This window comes from Homalodisca vitripennis, unplaced genomic scaffold, assembly GCF_021130785.1.
Source record: "Homalodisca vitripennis isolate AUS2020 unplaced genomic scaffold, UT_GWSS_2.1 ScUCBcl_9087;HRSCAF=17462, whole genome shotgun sequence".
Lineage (NCBI taxonomy): Eukaryota > Metazoa > Arthropoda > Insecta > Hemiptera > Cicadellidae > Homalodisca > Homalodisca vitripennis.
The window spans coordinates 33,303-49,321 of NW_025785411.1; the positions used below are offsets into that span (position 1 = coordinate 33,303).

Sequence of the window (16,019 nt, forward strand, 5' to 3'; positions counted from 1 at the left end):
TATATGCTGAATTTAAGAATTGAAAGGAAAAGGTAAATTTCGGTCAATTTCTACCAGAAAACAATTAAAACCATCGGCAAGGTATTCTGAAAATCATAAAAATTCAACAGAGTTTGACGTTAATATGGATCGATAAAATACCAACATATCGTGACCTGATGAAAACTGCAGTAAATTATAATTTTAAGAAAACAGAGCAAGCTCATTAATTACGTTAAAGACAAATATAACAGTTGGATTTTAAGAAAATAGTTTTAATAATTTCCAAGCGTTGCTGGATATTCAATTTTTCGTCAATACTCTTTACTTATTTTATGTCAGCTGTGCCACATATTAATTTAATTGAAACATTTTACACCAGCTGGCCTTATTAAATGTTATGTGTTATGTTTCTTATTAACAACGTGTTTCTAACATAATAATTTTGATATTTCTTGCAAATCAAGAATCAGTGTATAAAAACTGTGCAGTAACCTATTTCTGAGACGTAAATCAGTAAGATTGCTCTAGGGTGAAACATTGTTTGATTTAACAAAGCATATAGGCGTCTTCCGTATGAAAACCACTTTTAAATTTTCGACATGTTGTTGTAGTGGCTCAATATAACATGGACTTATATGTGCATTGCTGTCTCCCAGTGAGAGGTTACAACAGTTCAACAGTTAGTGAAAGTTAACTCACTCGTCAACTGAAATATGGAATTCTCACTAAATCTTCAAATCCGAGTGTCCGCAAGAAGAACCTGAAGGTCCGTTTGGTACCTCTCCAAATGGTAAATCAAAATATGTTATTTGTTTTCCTCGATTGTAGCCCTTGTTGCGTACATATAATTTTATGTTTATTATAATTAAAATTAGTACAATTTACAGAAACCATCATGAGTCTAAAAAATAATAAAACAAATTAACTGTTGGTTTTTATAAAATATTTATAAATTCGATATTTTTTATCGGATACAAAGTACACTAACACTTACAACATTTAGAATTTCACATGTTCCCAAAGTGGTTTCATTAGCAAACTAATAACATGCGATCATAAATTTTTAATCTTTGGTGTTTTATCTAAAGTGATAACCATGTATGTAGACTTGTTATGAGGGCAATAATTTACCTTTTAATTTAGGGCGAGGCAAGGTTTCAAGTTGGAAGTGGCACTGCTGTTATTTTTTAGATTTTTTAAGAATAATTTGCTTGTAGTTCTGTTATAAAGTAAATATTTTCTGCGTGAGAATATTGTATATGTGTAATTTACTTTAACAAGAGTAAGAACTCACCATAAAAATATATTAAATTACCTTAAAGTTGGAAAGACCGATTTATAAACTTAATATAAGTGATGACTAACACTCGTTTCATTCTTTAGCAAAATTAAACAAAGATATTTTTAATGTTATTGCAGTCAAGTCAGACAATCATCAATATTTTTCATTAGAACACGTAATAGAATATGTATAAAAAGAAAGGAAAAAGCGCACTACAAGGAAGAAATTTTAAGAGAAATTAAATGGCGTAGATCTCATAACAACTCAACTCTATCATCACAGTTTAATATAGGAAATAACAACTATTTTTGAGTAATGTGCTTTGCAATTTTACGGTATACTGTTGACTCTTGCATCCACAGTAATATCGTTAGGAATTTACAATATTATTTCGTTTAGTTTGTTTAGGCTATTATTCATGTACGTCCTTTTCTTTGTTGTTATATATCATCTTTTTTCTATAATTTGTGTTATTGTGTGTTTGTCCAATTTGCAAACAATTTAAATCCAAAAATACAATTGTGCGTTTCTGATTTTTGTGATTATTCTATACCAATAATAACTGGTCAGATGATTGAAGGATAACGTATTTTTCAGTGAGATAACATTCAGAGGTAATTAGTTTGTAACTTTTATAAATCTATTAGTCTTAAAAACACTTATTTTTAAATATATATTTAATATATATTTTTCATATCATGTCATATTTTTAAAAAGGTCATTTTAAACGTAGGCCAACCTCCTAGTTAGATAAATGTAAAGTCTTCCCTATTGATTTCAATGAAATTTCAAACAGTGAAATTTGTGAAATGAGAATATGTAATCCAAATTACAACCCTACAGCTTATAATATTTGCGTTTATTTACAGTTACAGTTATTACGTTCATAACAGATTACGTAACAGGATATCCAGATCAAAATAACTGTTTAGGTCATTGTCTGCCTGTATTAAAAATAATGAAAAAGATGTGTATTTTAATAAAGGTCCAATAATAAAGTAATTACAAATTATAGGTTTTTAACTTCAAATATTTACACATAATTAACTATATAAAACTGTTGTACAACCGATAGGATACAATTTATCGATACATGATCGCGCCCTTTTGAGCTTTTATAAAAGGGTGTTACACAAATATAAAAACTATTTCAATTTATCTTGATCCATTTAATTTGACATATAACTTATCTATATATACACTTTAAAGTTATAAGGCAGTAGTACGGCATACCACGGATGAAGTAACTAGCTTCGCTAAGATTACAATCCAACTTTCAAGTAACTTTTAAAGCGAATTCATTTAGGGACCAAGAGCTAAGTAGCACAACGTATGTGGCATATTGTAAAATTTTCTATAATGTCCTTAAAATGTTGCAGAGGAATTTAGCAATGTTAGACTACTGTGAAGAAATATTAGGCAGGACAGTGACAAAGTGAGTTGCGAAGTTTATATATTACAATCCTAATGAGATTTCCTTCCAGGTTACAATCCAAGCCAGATAACCAGGGAAAAGAACAAGTCAGATACAATAAAATAAAGCATCAAATAATAGAACCTGTTCTTGTATTATAAACATTTGTAACTTCTAAAATGAATTATACAACACATTAGAAACTCACAAATGTTAAAATTAAAGAATGAAATATACCGGTCAATTTTCTCACCTTACATTTATATTATATTTTGTATAAATATTGATTTATAATTATATCCTATGATCCAAATATACTTATTGTTGATCAATGAAACTATGAGTAAAACCGCGAATAAATGGATTATGCGAGCGTAAAACAATAATAGTGTGGTATTCACTGAAAATTCAAACATTACTTGAACTGCACACAGATAACATGCAATGGAAATGAAATCATAATAATAGTTTCGTGGAATTCAGAGGTATAAGTATGTGTTAGTATGTCGTGTGATGTAAGATATAGTAGCGTAAAATAAAAATACATGTACCTATAATATTGAGTTACATGAATCTAATACGTATTGGTCTGGTAATGCAGTCTGGGACAGACTATATATTTAAAAAAAAATAAAAAATAAACAATAACAATTGTTACACCATTATCTGGCCATGTCCGTATCCAATACATTAATGGTACACTATAAAGGTAATCGGGTAAATAATGTCTTGATTGGGAAGGGAAGGTAGCAAAACCAAATTCAATTGTAATTAATGTGATAGTAGCAATTGACAAGGTAGTATAAATTAGAGTAAGATTAATAGTGTTATATTATATGACTAGTGTACTAAATAAATCATAAAATAAACTTGTAACTTTCATTACTAAATAGCATGATGTAGCTTATTAACAAAGTGCATTCTACGACGAGTTGTTTGAACTTATCTAATGCACAATTTTCCTAATTTTAAATTTAATATTTAGACAGTGGCAGATAAAACATCTCTTCGACTCAGTTCAAAGCATGTGAGTGTCATGTGAACATAGAAACTGATGATGAATTGTTAACTTTACAATAACTTTACTTTTGCTCTCTGTGGAACTATAACCTGGATAAGAGAGCTCTGTGAGTGTGAAGTCCCACCTCTAGATTAAAGTGGATCTATAGTGGAACTTGCTCAACGGAATAGGCCCATTCAGGACTACTGATTAGCTAGTGGCCTGACTATAGTTAAGTATGCTAGCACTGTTGTAGTGATTGGTACAAATAAAAAAATTAAATTTTATATTAATAAAAATATTTAAGAGTGTGACATGTACTTACAAATAGATACAAGAGATCAATTGACTAACTAAGGTTAGTTTTCCTATAAGTATGTAGTTTAGGATGAATTAAACTTACCAACCTCAGGCCACTTCTAAGAAGTTTACTTCAGATTCCAATAATTGAACGAAGAATTTCAAGTCGTCAGCAATTTAGAGCTCCAAGGGGAAGCAGACGGACGTAAGACCAGACCATATCATAGACCTACTCATCGTCCATACAGGAGGCTTAACTTTAAATTTTCTCAGTTTCCGAGGGCTCTGGTTAGGATCTATCTCTCTTATATGAAAACATAATATAAGTAATTATTGAACTAATATAAAAGTGTTCTGTTTAAATCCTACTTTGTATTCATGGAAACTAATGGAACTTAGTTGATTGTTGTTCAGCTGTGTAATCACACAGTTGTTTACTGTTTATGTGCAAAATCGGACGTCATAACCTAGTCGAGAGGTACTTTTATTGTTCGAATGAATCTTATATTAAACAAATAACCAAATACGAGGGTTTCCTCTATTCCTCTAAAGCTATCATGCTTTATCGTGTCAATAAGTTATAACGTTTTTACGTAACTTTATATGGAATACGTAACATTGTTAGTTGGGTTCTGGGAACTTTGCCGGAGAAGAGTTAGAGGGTTACAGTTACCTTTGACTTGTAATATTGTAAGATAAGACTATGCGTCCCAGTTTTGTTTTCAATATTGATGCTTACTGGAAGAAGGATATTGCTAGAATTTTTCAGGATAAGTTCAAAGGTAAGGTTGTATCCATAGTGTTACTTTTAAGTTTTTTTATGTACTGTTAGGACGTAATTGTTTTTACATGTAGAATTAAAAAATGTACGATCTTGCTGGGTTTTTTCTAGGAGGGTAATTTGTCCAGTACATTAAACAAATTAATATCCAAGAGGGTAATTTGTCCAGTACGCCACACCATGTGTTGTGTAACAAGCTTTGTTAGTGTTGTATGCGCATCCACAGGTCATTTCATTCTCGATACGTCCCGCGGACAGATAGACAGGCAAACAATCATACAAAGACAAATTATTTTACATCTCTCGGCAGGCTTAATAATAATTAATTGCGTCATACTACTGAGCCCTGATGCTTCAATAACACTGAGCTGAATTTCATGGTTGAACATGCATTACCATAGACGCCTTTCTTGTCTATGTAAACATTAAGTTTGTGCTAGATTTAAAGCCTACAGGTTTCCGTGATATCTCGCCATGTAATACATTCATATTTTTCTGCGTTGAATTAAATTTAATAGCAATGTTCAAATAATAACAGTTGCAGTGAGGTAGAGAGAGTACAACAGCGTAAGGATGGGATGAAATAAAATCTTGTTAAAGATCTTTAGCATTGACGTTCCATGATATCACGTTTATTTCTACATACTATTCAAATGCTACAATAATTACGAAATTTTAAAATTCCACATGTTTGTACTCAGGTTTTGTTTAGATTGATTCGTTCTGCTATCTTCCATATCCATAAGACTAAGGTAAAAATATTCGCTAACACTCACTATCATCGAAACAATTTTGTAAACAAACTACACTACTATTATAATTAAATCATCCAACTAAAATAATTAGGCCTATTTTAAGTACCATTCAAAGATTTTACTTTTTATTCTGTATAGGTTTTCAAATTTATTATTTTTAGAAAATTAGTATAATTGTAATAATTATTGAATAACATTTTTAGGATCTATTCAATGTTACTGAAAATGTATCTAGTTAGTGTTGTTAACAAATAGGTTTTGCTATGTTCGTGTATAAAAATGTTGTATATAAGTAATACAACTGGTGCAAAGTTGAGACTATTTTGGAGGGCGACAGCGAGATAGCCCTGAGGTTACGGTAGTCCGTTATATGATAAATCGACACCTCTGGTCTAGTTGGCATAGACTTCATATTACGTTATCTTACTAACATATTATATAGTACCCTTCTCTAAACGACGAAGTATAGCCCCCGAGGTCCTTGATGGTCATGAGCAAAAACTGTCCTAAGTCTTCGTTTTTTATCTATTTCAGGCTCAGATCTTGTAAGTTACAAGGGCATATGCGACTTGTACTGTATGAACGGCAACTTTTTCCAACGATTCCCAGAATAATCCTTACATCGTATTTGTATATGTTATACTAATGCATATGAAGAATTATTATTCACCGCAATAAATACGAATATTTGTTTTATATTGCCTCTTTGGGTTGATGTTATAATGTGTATTACAGATATAGAACATAATGTTCTGTTAAAGAGATTAGTATAGAATATTACCATTCTCTGGTTTGTTACGTTAGGATCGAGGTATTCTTTCCAAGGCATGTGGATAGTTTCATAACACGCTACATGTAAGCTTGTCCCATTTCGCTGTGAAGGATGAGTGGGGTGTCACCCAAAATAATTTACTCTCTTATTAGAGATGTATCCTCGAAGAGTGTTTCGTATAATATTCAATAATACACGTTTTAACACTTTTTGATCGGTTTTATTTTGTTCAATGTACATTTCAAATTCAACGAATTTATCATAAGTCACTTGTAGATTAATTTAAACGAAGTAAATATATAATTGAAACTACATTTTCATATGTTTCATCTACCTTGGTGGCTAAAGTTTTGTATTTAATGTCATATGTAATAGATTTATATCGTTTAAAGGTCTATCGAATAATACATAAAAAATTTGTCGTTTAATAATACGTTAGGATTAATTTTGGAACTTTTGTAAATTTCAAATGTTTTAAATTTCACGATAGGTGACTTTTTTCAGGTAAAATTTCAAGATTGTTTTCGATGTTTATGTATGTATGGCCAGCATTTAAATGGTCAGCATATTTATAATTTCATGGTGTCTTCAATGCTTTTATATGTTCCTTAAATATAATTTTGAAGAATCGCTCGGTTTGTCCAATATAGTGATTTTGACAATCATTTAAATTAAATTTGTATACTCAACTATTGCAAAATTTTGAATTTTGATTTTTGTATTTTGAATTTCTTTTAAAGGCCGAGGTTGTTGGTAGTTTTTAAAGCCAATTGATACCGTTGTTTATAAAATGAATTGTTAGTTTTGTCGGAATTTTGTGTAATCTGTTGATTATTGATTTAAATGAAGCCATTTTTTGGTTACGTGGGTGATTCGATGAGGAATTAATAACTGAATATGTATATGTTGTTTTTCTGAAATTTTACTTTTTCTTGATGTTGGTTAAAGTCAAATCAAGGTAGTTTATTGCACTATTTTCTTAAATTTCACAGTAAAATTTAGATTAGAATGGATTTTAAATGTGCATCGTACATAATAAATTCTATCAAAAAGTGTTAAATATTATATTATTGTATATTTTTAATTGATCCATTTTATCTGTGGATGTCATCCAATTTTGATTGTGTACTAGTTCCTTAGTTCACTAAATGTACTGATTGAGAAATTGTTCTTTCGTAGTTAGTGCTGTACACATGTGGACTACGCTGCTTAGGTTGGAGTTTCAGGCCATCCAGATCCAGGAAAATAATCCTGAACTATCTGTAACTTCCTTGTCCCCCAGTTATCAGATGAGAGGTTTAATCGAAAGATATATCTTTTATCTAACTGTCAATGTCTAAAAGTTTCCAACCACCCTATTAATGTGTCAGGAATTAAAAAACTTAATATTGGTCATCAGGAAAGTCCAATGATTACTGAAGGTAATCGCTCCCAACAAGAAAATTTCTTATAATGTAATGCCCTCTGTTATGATAAAAAGTAAGTTAAAGAGAAATCTAAATTTTTTGTACCTGAACTATTTAACTAACGAAAACTTAACCGGTGTATTAGTTTTAGTCGGTTTTCAGTCTATGGAATGTCAACAAGTTTTTTAAACTCAATTGAAATACGCGAGTCATTTTTTATAAACAGGCGAGAACTAACAAACGTATAATCAGTTCACTAGTTTTGTTCTATTTAAAATAAGTATGATATAGCGCGAATTTGCATGCTCATTAAAAATCGCAATCCATATATAGAAGGCTAACATTTCCACACACGTTGCCTTTTTGCTTAAGTTAACCTCTTCGTTTAAAAGATCCACCTGGAAGCAATTGTGGTATTTACATCTTGTTTTGCTCAACGCTTTAATATTTTGATATATCATAAAACCTTCAATCGTATTTTATTTTATATTATATATACCACTATCTCTTGCCTTTTTTGTTCCAGTACTCAACGAGATATTACAGATAAGATAATATAAAGGGTGTTTCTCCTAAACTTATATTGCAGCATCACGTTGATTAATAGAGAATAAATAAATAATAACCTGGAAAAAGTTCCATTCAAAACTTGCACATTATGTTATAACAATCTCCCAGAGACAAAGACGGCCACTCTCCGGCTGTTCTTGATGTTAATATTATTGATGTCATATAAAAATAGAGGAAAAATAATTATAATCTAGCTCAATGTTTCCAAAAAATATGGGTTTAAGCCTAGTATAATACAGAATAATAATTTTATCGTAAATAGAACAGCTTAATTATAATGCATGTCGTAGTGCTAAGCGGTAACTAGGCATAGATAAATATCATATTCAATAAATGTCACACCCAAGTTTAATATTCACTGAACCAACACGAGATACAGATGTTTCTCCTTATCTCTTTGTGACGCAGGCTGAGGGATCTGTTACCTTACTTCTTTTTGTATCCAGTCAGATGTGTCACATATGGATTTGCCGATATATTTGATTGAAATATATGGACCGAATGCTAAATAGGCAACCGTGTATACGTCTTCTCGTGTAACTACATGATAGTACATTAGGAATGTATTAGTTCAAATATATTGTAATTGTTCACTTGGATGCAAATTGGTTTAATGTAATCATGCTATTTCCTATTCTTTGTTATTTGGCAATATTGAATTTGTTTAATTCATCTTTGTAAGAGTATATCTTGAATCTATCAAATGTTGATAAAATGTTAGATTCAAGTTTAGAGTTTTATATCAGTCTTTATATTTTTAGTTTAAGTTAGATGGTAACATTGTCTTAAAGTCTAGTACTAACCTGGACATCCCACTGTGGCATGTGCTAGTGTGATTTGTGATTGTGATCCTAATACTTATGAGTTGTGCTCGGGACTTGCATCCTGTGCAGTGACAACGCCTGGCCTGGAATCAAAGCAGCTTTTTAGTATGTTTAAACCACTTTCTTTCCCTTCTTTACTTGTTTTTGTTCTTTATTTTTGCATGTATTAATACTTTCTTCACCCGACAAAGAGGAGAGATTTCAATCCTAGAAACGTTGTGTTATACCTTTGATAGCCTATAACGATGGAAAATGTCCGAATCCTGATATCGTTTAAACCTTCCATCGTTAATAAATATCTTTAAAAAAATACAATTATCAAGCGCCGATATATTATACAACTATTTATAGCAGCTTAATCATTGTATAAACGATTGCTTGAAAAATTTGATTAGTAATTTTCTGTCCCAGCCTGTCAATAAATACAGAAACATTTTTGAACATATTATTAGCACTGTTCGAATTACTTGTAATAAAAAAGAATAACAATATTTACTTCACTATTAGTAATTTACTCTCAGTAAATTATATGGAAATAATTCATATAATTCATGGAATTTTAAATACAGAGCAGAATTATTTATTATTCGCTTGGTATTTATGAGCTGTCACATCAGTGAATATAATCCACTTCTGGACCGGAAATGACACCGGAAGTGAATCACAAATATGATGAGATTTTGTGACAGTGAGTTCCGCTGGTTCTGTTGGAGACGAAAAGTACGGAAACTCGACAGCTGCTTTTTATACATCTAGTGAAAGCTTCTTATCCTTTATTACAATATTCGTTTCATTTATTAAACGAATAGCTTCCAAATATAACATCTGAAATTGCTTGATTATGATATTTTTATTTATGTTTCTTTACGCTTAGACTCAATTCTAGCACAGATTTATTTTTACGTTAAAACACCTCTCTATAAGATTACTAAGAAGTGAAAATCACTATATGGCTATATTAAATGGAAATTGATCAATTTTGAAATTTTTACAGGTATAATCCACACATAAAACATTTAATAATTATTTAAATTTATCAAACTATTGATAATAATAGTAAAAAGTAATTATTGTATGAACGTATAGTTTGTTGCCACAAATGTTTTGTTCACCAAGTTAGAAACAATAATGTATCAAAACAGATAATGGATGAAAAATTGATATAACTTCAACGTATGAGTGTTTAACTTGTTACTGGATTTACTTTCCTGGATTTAGATTGTGAATAACAGGCATCAGTATTAAGAATCAGTCAAATAGTTCAGATAAGAGTAAATATACAAGTATGACTTGAGTATAATGTTCATATGTATATGAGTTTATACCAAATAGGGTTCTAATGATCGGCTCTCTCCCTTTGACCTAAGTAAAATATTCACTAACGCTCAGCTAAATCACATGGAGTGACATGTCTCATCATCGAACTCAGTGTTCTTCATATAAAGATTAAGCTTGAGAAAAATGTCAAGTGCAAATGTCAGTTCCTTTTAGAGGTATCGTGTGGACAGACAGTCAAAAATGTAATATTTCCAGCCTCACGAGTGTTACGCTTCGCTAATGCTCAGGTAATAATTGTATATTACTACGTATATCGCATATAAGTAAAAAATTAATATATAATTTTAACATATAATGAAATGTGAATATTTTTTACATGACTAGTAATAAGTACCTTTGCGTTTTCTATAAAATTGAAGGTAATTAAGTATCATTGATATTTTCGTTTAAACGCGTCGTAAAATTAATTTACCTTTCACACTTCCAGCATGACGGAGCACCTCCCCACTTTTCACGTGCCGTTTCTGCGTACTTAAATCATCAATTTCCTGGACACTGGATTGGTCGTGGAGGGCCTCACCCTTGGGCACCAAGATCACCAGATCTATCTCCATTGGATTATTGCATCTGGGGATGGATGAAAGACATTGCATACAAGACAAAAGTGAATTCTCGTGATGAATTAATTGCCCGTATTATGGATTCGGCTGTGCAGATACAGGGAAGTCCTGAAAAATTAAGAAACGCAACAAAAGCAATACACAAACGTGCTGAAAAATGTATTGATAATGATGGCCTCATTTTCGAACATCTAATATAAAAAGGTGCGTACGGTTGGCGCAACCTGATTAATTTTGCTTAAAACTAGTAATGTATTATACTGAATAAAATCGATTTTTTGGTAATTATTTATGTTTTATTTTAGACTTTGATTATATCAATTTTCTCAGAATTAAATTCTCTACAATTAATGTTTGTTGATTTTATGTACTTATTACCAATTTAACAAAGTTATTGTACATCAAACTTAAAAAAACATTGTTTCGTGCCCCAATTTTTTGCATTTAACCCTGAATCCCTCAAAAACTACTACAGGTACAGTTCTGAAACCTATTTTATTAGCTTTATCAGGTAAAAATACATAAGAATCCACGATATTTCTTACTTAATTAACCTTTCCAAAAGTTCAGTATGGCTTTATTTTACTCTTTACCCAGGAATTCAGGCGAAATATTTCGCTAGCTGTAACTCGCTAACGAAGCGTTTTCGGACCTATGTTTATATAAAATTTTTTCATTATTTTTACTAGAACAATGTGCTGTAGAAGTGGGGGGAGAACTTCATGAATCACCCTGTATATGAGTTTATACCAAATAGGGTTCTAATGATCGGCTCTCTCCCTTTGACCTAAGTAAAATATTCACTAACGCTCAGCTAAATCACATGGAGTGACATGTCTCATCATCGAACTCAGTGTTCTTCATATAGAGATTAAGCTTGAGAAAAATGTCAAGTGCAAATGTCAGTTCCTTTTAGAGGTATCGTGTGGACAGACAGTCAAAAATGTAATATTTCCAGCCTCACGAGTGTTACGCTTCGCTAATGCTCAGGTAATAATTGTATATTACTACGTATATCGCATATAAGTAAAAAATTAATATATAATTTTAACATATAATGAGATGTGAATATTTTTTACATGACTAGTGATAAGTACCTTTGCGTTTTCTATAAAATTGAAGGTATATTAAGTATCATTGATATTTTCGTTTAAACACTTCGTAAAATTAATTTACCTTTCACACTTAATATGGTAAATTATGGAAGTATTACTATAACAACATCTAGACTTCGAATTCCAGGTGATTGTTCAAACATAAAATAATACAAATAGTATATTTTAATTTTTATTTTGGGGAGTTTTCCACTCACAAATGTTTAAGTTTAAAAAATAAAATTTTAAAAATAATGTTAGTAAGTTGGTGTTAATGTAATGATTATAAATATATTGGACGTATGCCATTATTCTTTCTAGATAAAACTGATTTCATACTAATTTAATTTTTTTGTTACATGAATATTTTTCATTCAAAACATAAAATGTGAATTTTATTTTGAATATAGAAATGTTTTATCTTTATGTATAAACTTCAGCTATAAATTTCTTCATTTAATAGTATTATATGAAGCTATATATCCGTTATACATTAAACGTCAAAAACGTTTTGAAGTTTTGTTTTCGTGTGTAATTTAATATCATAAATTGTTATTTTAATGAAATTTTTTGGAAGCCAGCTACGGGACTTACCATTTTTGGTAGCAAACTAAGACCTCATAGAAATAAATGAATTATTGTTCTTTTATATGAATCTTCAAATTTATAGCACTAGAAAGTGGGGAAATATTATTGTTAAAGAGTAAAAAATATACAAGAAATTTAATGCATTACAAGTATAATATTAATTATATTATATTATATGTTAATGTATTATAAGAGTTACGCTAAATTAAGCTGCAAACTTTACTCTCTTATCTCGTATTATTGGATATTTTTTACTTAGGAAAACAAAAAGAAATTAAGTAAGTGGTAGAAGTGGACTCGGAGTTGGCGAAGTTGGTCCTTTTACAACTGCTGAGTCCAACTTTGGCCCTTTCAGTTTTCTTCTCCGGAGAAGATTTCTAAAAGCCCTTAAGGCTAAACACAATTAAGATAGTTTATATTTTGTAGTTCCATCTCCTTGTTCCTCCATCACGTGCTTGTAAAGAGAAAGAATTAAAAATATTAAACTATAACAAAAAGGACAAACGCTGCCTTATTGTGATAATAATCAGCTGGATATGTTCTTGAATTGGTGTCTAGTTAATTATATCTATTTAAACGTTATAAATTATTTGAAGTGTATTATTTATGTGCTTTAACAACAGACTGGACCATTGGTGATGTACTAAGTAATAAGTTTTTTAATCCCAAGACAAGATTATTATTTGATTTAAAGTGATTTAATCAAATTTTCCAAGAACTAACCTATAAGCTTCATTGCCAGTTAACTAACTAATATTTACATAACTTATAAAAATTCTATTCCTTATTTGGCATTTCTTTTAATCTAACCTGACAGAAGCAACCAGCCAAAGCATAGCTCCAAAACTGTGAAGCCCGAAACTTATTTCCCATTATTTTCTCTCTTCCTGATACTTGTTAAAAATGGACAACAAGCAACCAGCCTATGCAGTGGGAGACCTGGTGTTTGCTAAAATTAAAAACTTCCGACATTGGCCCTCAACAATTACAAAAATCCTAAATGTTGAAAACAAACTACCAAAGTTTGAACTGCTATTTTTTGGAGACAACACTACCTCAAAGGTAAACAGTTCAAACTTATTTCCCTACCTAGACAACCTTCCCACTTTTGGTCAGCCTTTATCTGATAATTTCAGAAACAAATTATTTAATAAAGCTTTGCTAGAGGCTGATACAGCTCACAAAGCCTGTCAAACTCCGAACACCACTCTTCCATCTACTGAGGAGAAAATAGCACACCAACATGGACAACACCCGATGGAGGACATATTTTCTAAAGTGAAACAACTACAAAACACGGATGACCTTGAAAGCTCTCTTACTCTAGCAGCTGAAGTTGGACAGACGCTTCTTGCAGAAAACCAGAAGCTGAGACAAGACGTGCTTGACTTAACCTTCAAAAACTCTCAACTAGCTCAACTACTCGGAAATTTGAAACAGGCAGAAGAAATTAAATTTGACACAAAGAAACCTTATAGTACGGTGTAATTAGACCTAAACCTCAACATCCAAAGTAAAAGTTTTCCTCCAACACAAAATTGCTATATATAGTCCCCTTATTCTATGGTAAAAAGTTACACCATTTTGAGCGTCGGGTTTGGTGGTGAGGGGGGGGGAATTTGAAAAATCACTAGTTTTTTTAGTTTTTCGTAAATATTTCAAAAACTAAGCGGTTTATCCTAAACATTGTTATATACAAAAATGTTCTACGTTAAATTTTAAATAAGAATGGCCCTTTTCATAATCACTCTAAATTGTACGGTTCAAGAGTTACAGACGGTGTAAATGTTAACTTTTTCGTAATGTTGATAATTTTTTTAAAAAATAAGCTTCGTAAAAGAATGTTGCTATTTCAGTGGCCGGTGGTATGTTAGTGATAAGCCCTTGAAGGAACGACAACCTCACCACCTTATCAAGGGGCACTCTTTTTTAAGGGAAAAGAGGCTTCCACAGGCCTAGGCCATATAAACCTGTGGTACGGAGAAACCCACCCTGAACTTTCTACGAACATTGCAACATAAATTCACTTCTTAAGCATAAATATCTTCAGAAGTTCAATGAATTTGGAATGTTCAATGTCTTTATTAACTTCACTCATCCCCCAGCACATTATCCTCCTCCTCTAGCTTGTCGTCTAAGATGTTATTATTGTCCATGTTATCACATGCTTGGCCTGAGCAATTGCTGCATATGCTAGTGCAGTTTAGACCACTCCTTCTGCATTCACAATTACGAACGCATTCATCTTTGCAAGTACACATTATAAGGGACAGTAATTCCTGGGGGGCTGCAGGACGTGCTGTTGTAATTGGTGTCAGGTGGTCGCCAATCTTCTTCCAACCCCACTCGAGTGGATCCTTATCTTCATTCAGCCACTGTTGTACCTGGTGGTAGGTCCTAAATGAATGCAGTCTGGACGCTCCTGAAGTGGGGGGTAGTGCATCCAACTTCAGTAATGCATGTATAGGCTGCTTTGCAATCGCTTTCAAGTAGGACTGGTAGCGGAGACAATCTAGATCTTCAGTGTTCTTGGCTCCAAACATTGCAAGTAGGAAGTAATTTCCTGCATCAGCCACTGCACTGGGGTCGGCTTTGGGGTTGTTGAAGACCAGAAGTTTTTCACGAAGAACGTTGTTGGCTTGAACTTTCCTATAAGGTGCAATTTTCCCTTCTTATAGACAGCAGACACAGTGTCACATCCTGTGAAGGCGTATGTAACCAGAAGTACATCTTTCATATCCCCAATGACTTGCTGAATGTCAGAAATAATGTACACTTTTTCCTGGTGATTTCCTTTTTTAGGTACGACCATTTTCAGTTTATTCCCTGAAGGTGCGTGGACAGTCAACAGTACTAATAAGTCCGTGTCATCACCAATAACACACGTTTGAACATCTTTCTTCGCTTCATCAATAGCTGTTAAGACTACTAATAGGTCAGCATCACCCGATGCTTGAAGAACTGTGCAACCACATTGTTGCAAGTGCGATGAAAGGAGGGTTATTAGACCCATCTTGTTTTAGCACTAGCTAAAAATTCATTTTGATTTATGTTGACATGGATTGAGTCTTCTACTTTGACCACAATGTTGGAACGCGATCTTCGTAGATGTTCTTGATCCTTTGTGTTACTTCGTTCGTAACCATCAAAAACAACAGTCGCTTTTCCATAATGAGTACATACGTAATCACTATATTGCTCGCAAATCTGTTTAAATGTAGCAGGCTGTTGCCAGACAACACGATGTAGGAGGTGGCCTCCGTCAATTATATAGGACACTTTCACTGGGTCATCGATGTTTGATGATTCTTTTGAATCTGAAACCAAAACCGTCAACATTGATGATTTTTTCC

The 16,019-nt window shown here is 31.9% G+C and overlaps 1 protein-coding gene across 1 annotated transcript; it reads left to right on the forward strand.

Moving 5' to 3' along the window:
- Window positions 1-13,569: 13,569 nt before the first annotated feature.
- Window positions 13,570-14,154, forward strand: LOC124374608 (hepatoma-derived growth factor-related protein 2-like). Its single transcript, XM_046832795.1, has one exon. The coding sequence runs from the start codon at window positions 13,570-13,572 to the stop codon at window positions 14,152-14,154; it is 585 nt and encodes a 194-aa protein (XP_046688751.1).
- The last annotated feature ends 1,865 nt before the right edge of the window (window positions 14,155-16,019 follow it).

What these genes read in the sequence shown, in the direction of transcription:
- LOC124374608 (XM_046832795.1), top strand. Translation starts at nt 13,570, where the DNA reads ATGGACAACAAGCAACCAGCCTATGCAGTGGGAGACCTGGTGTTTGCT.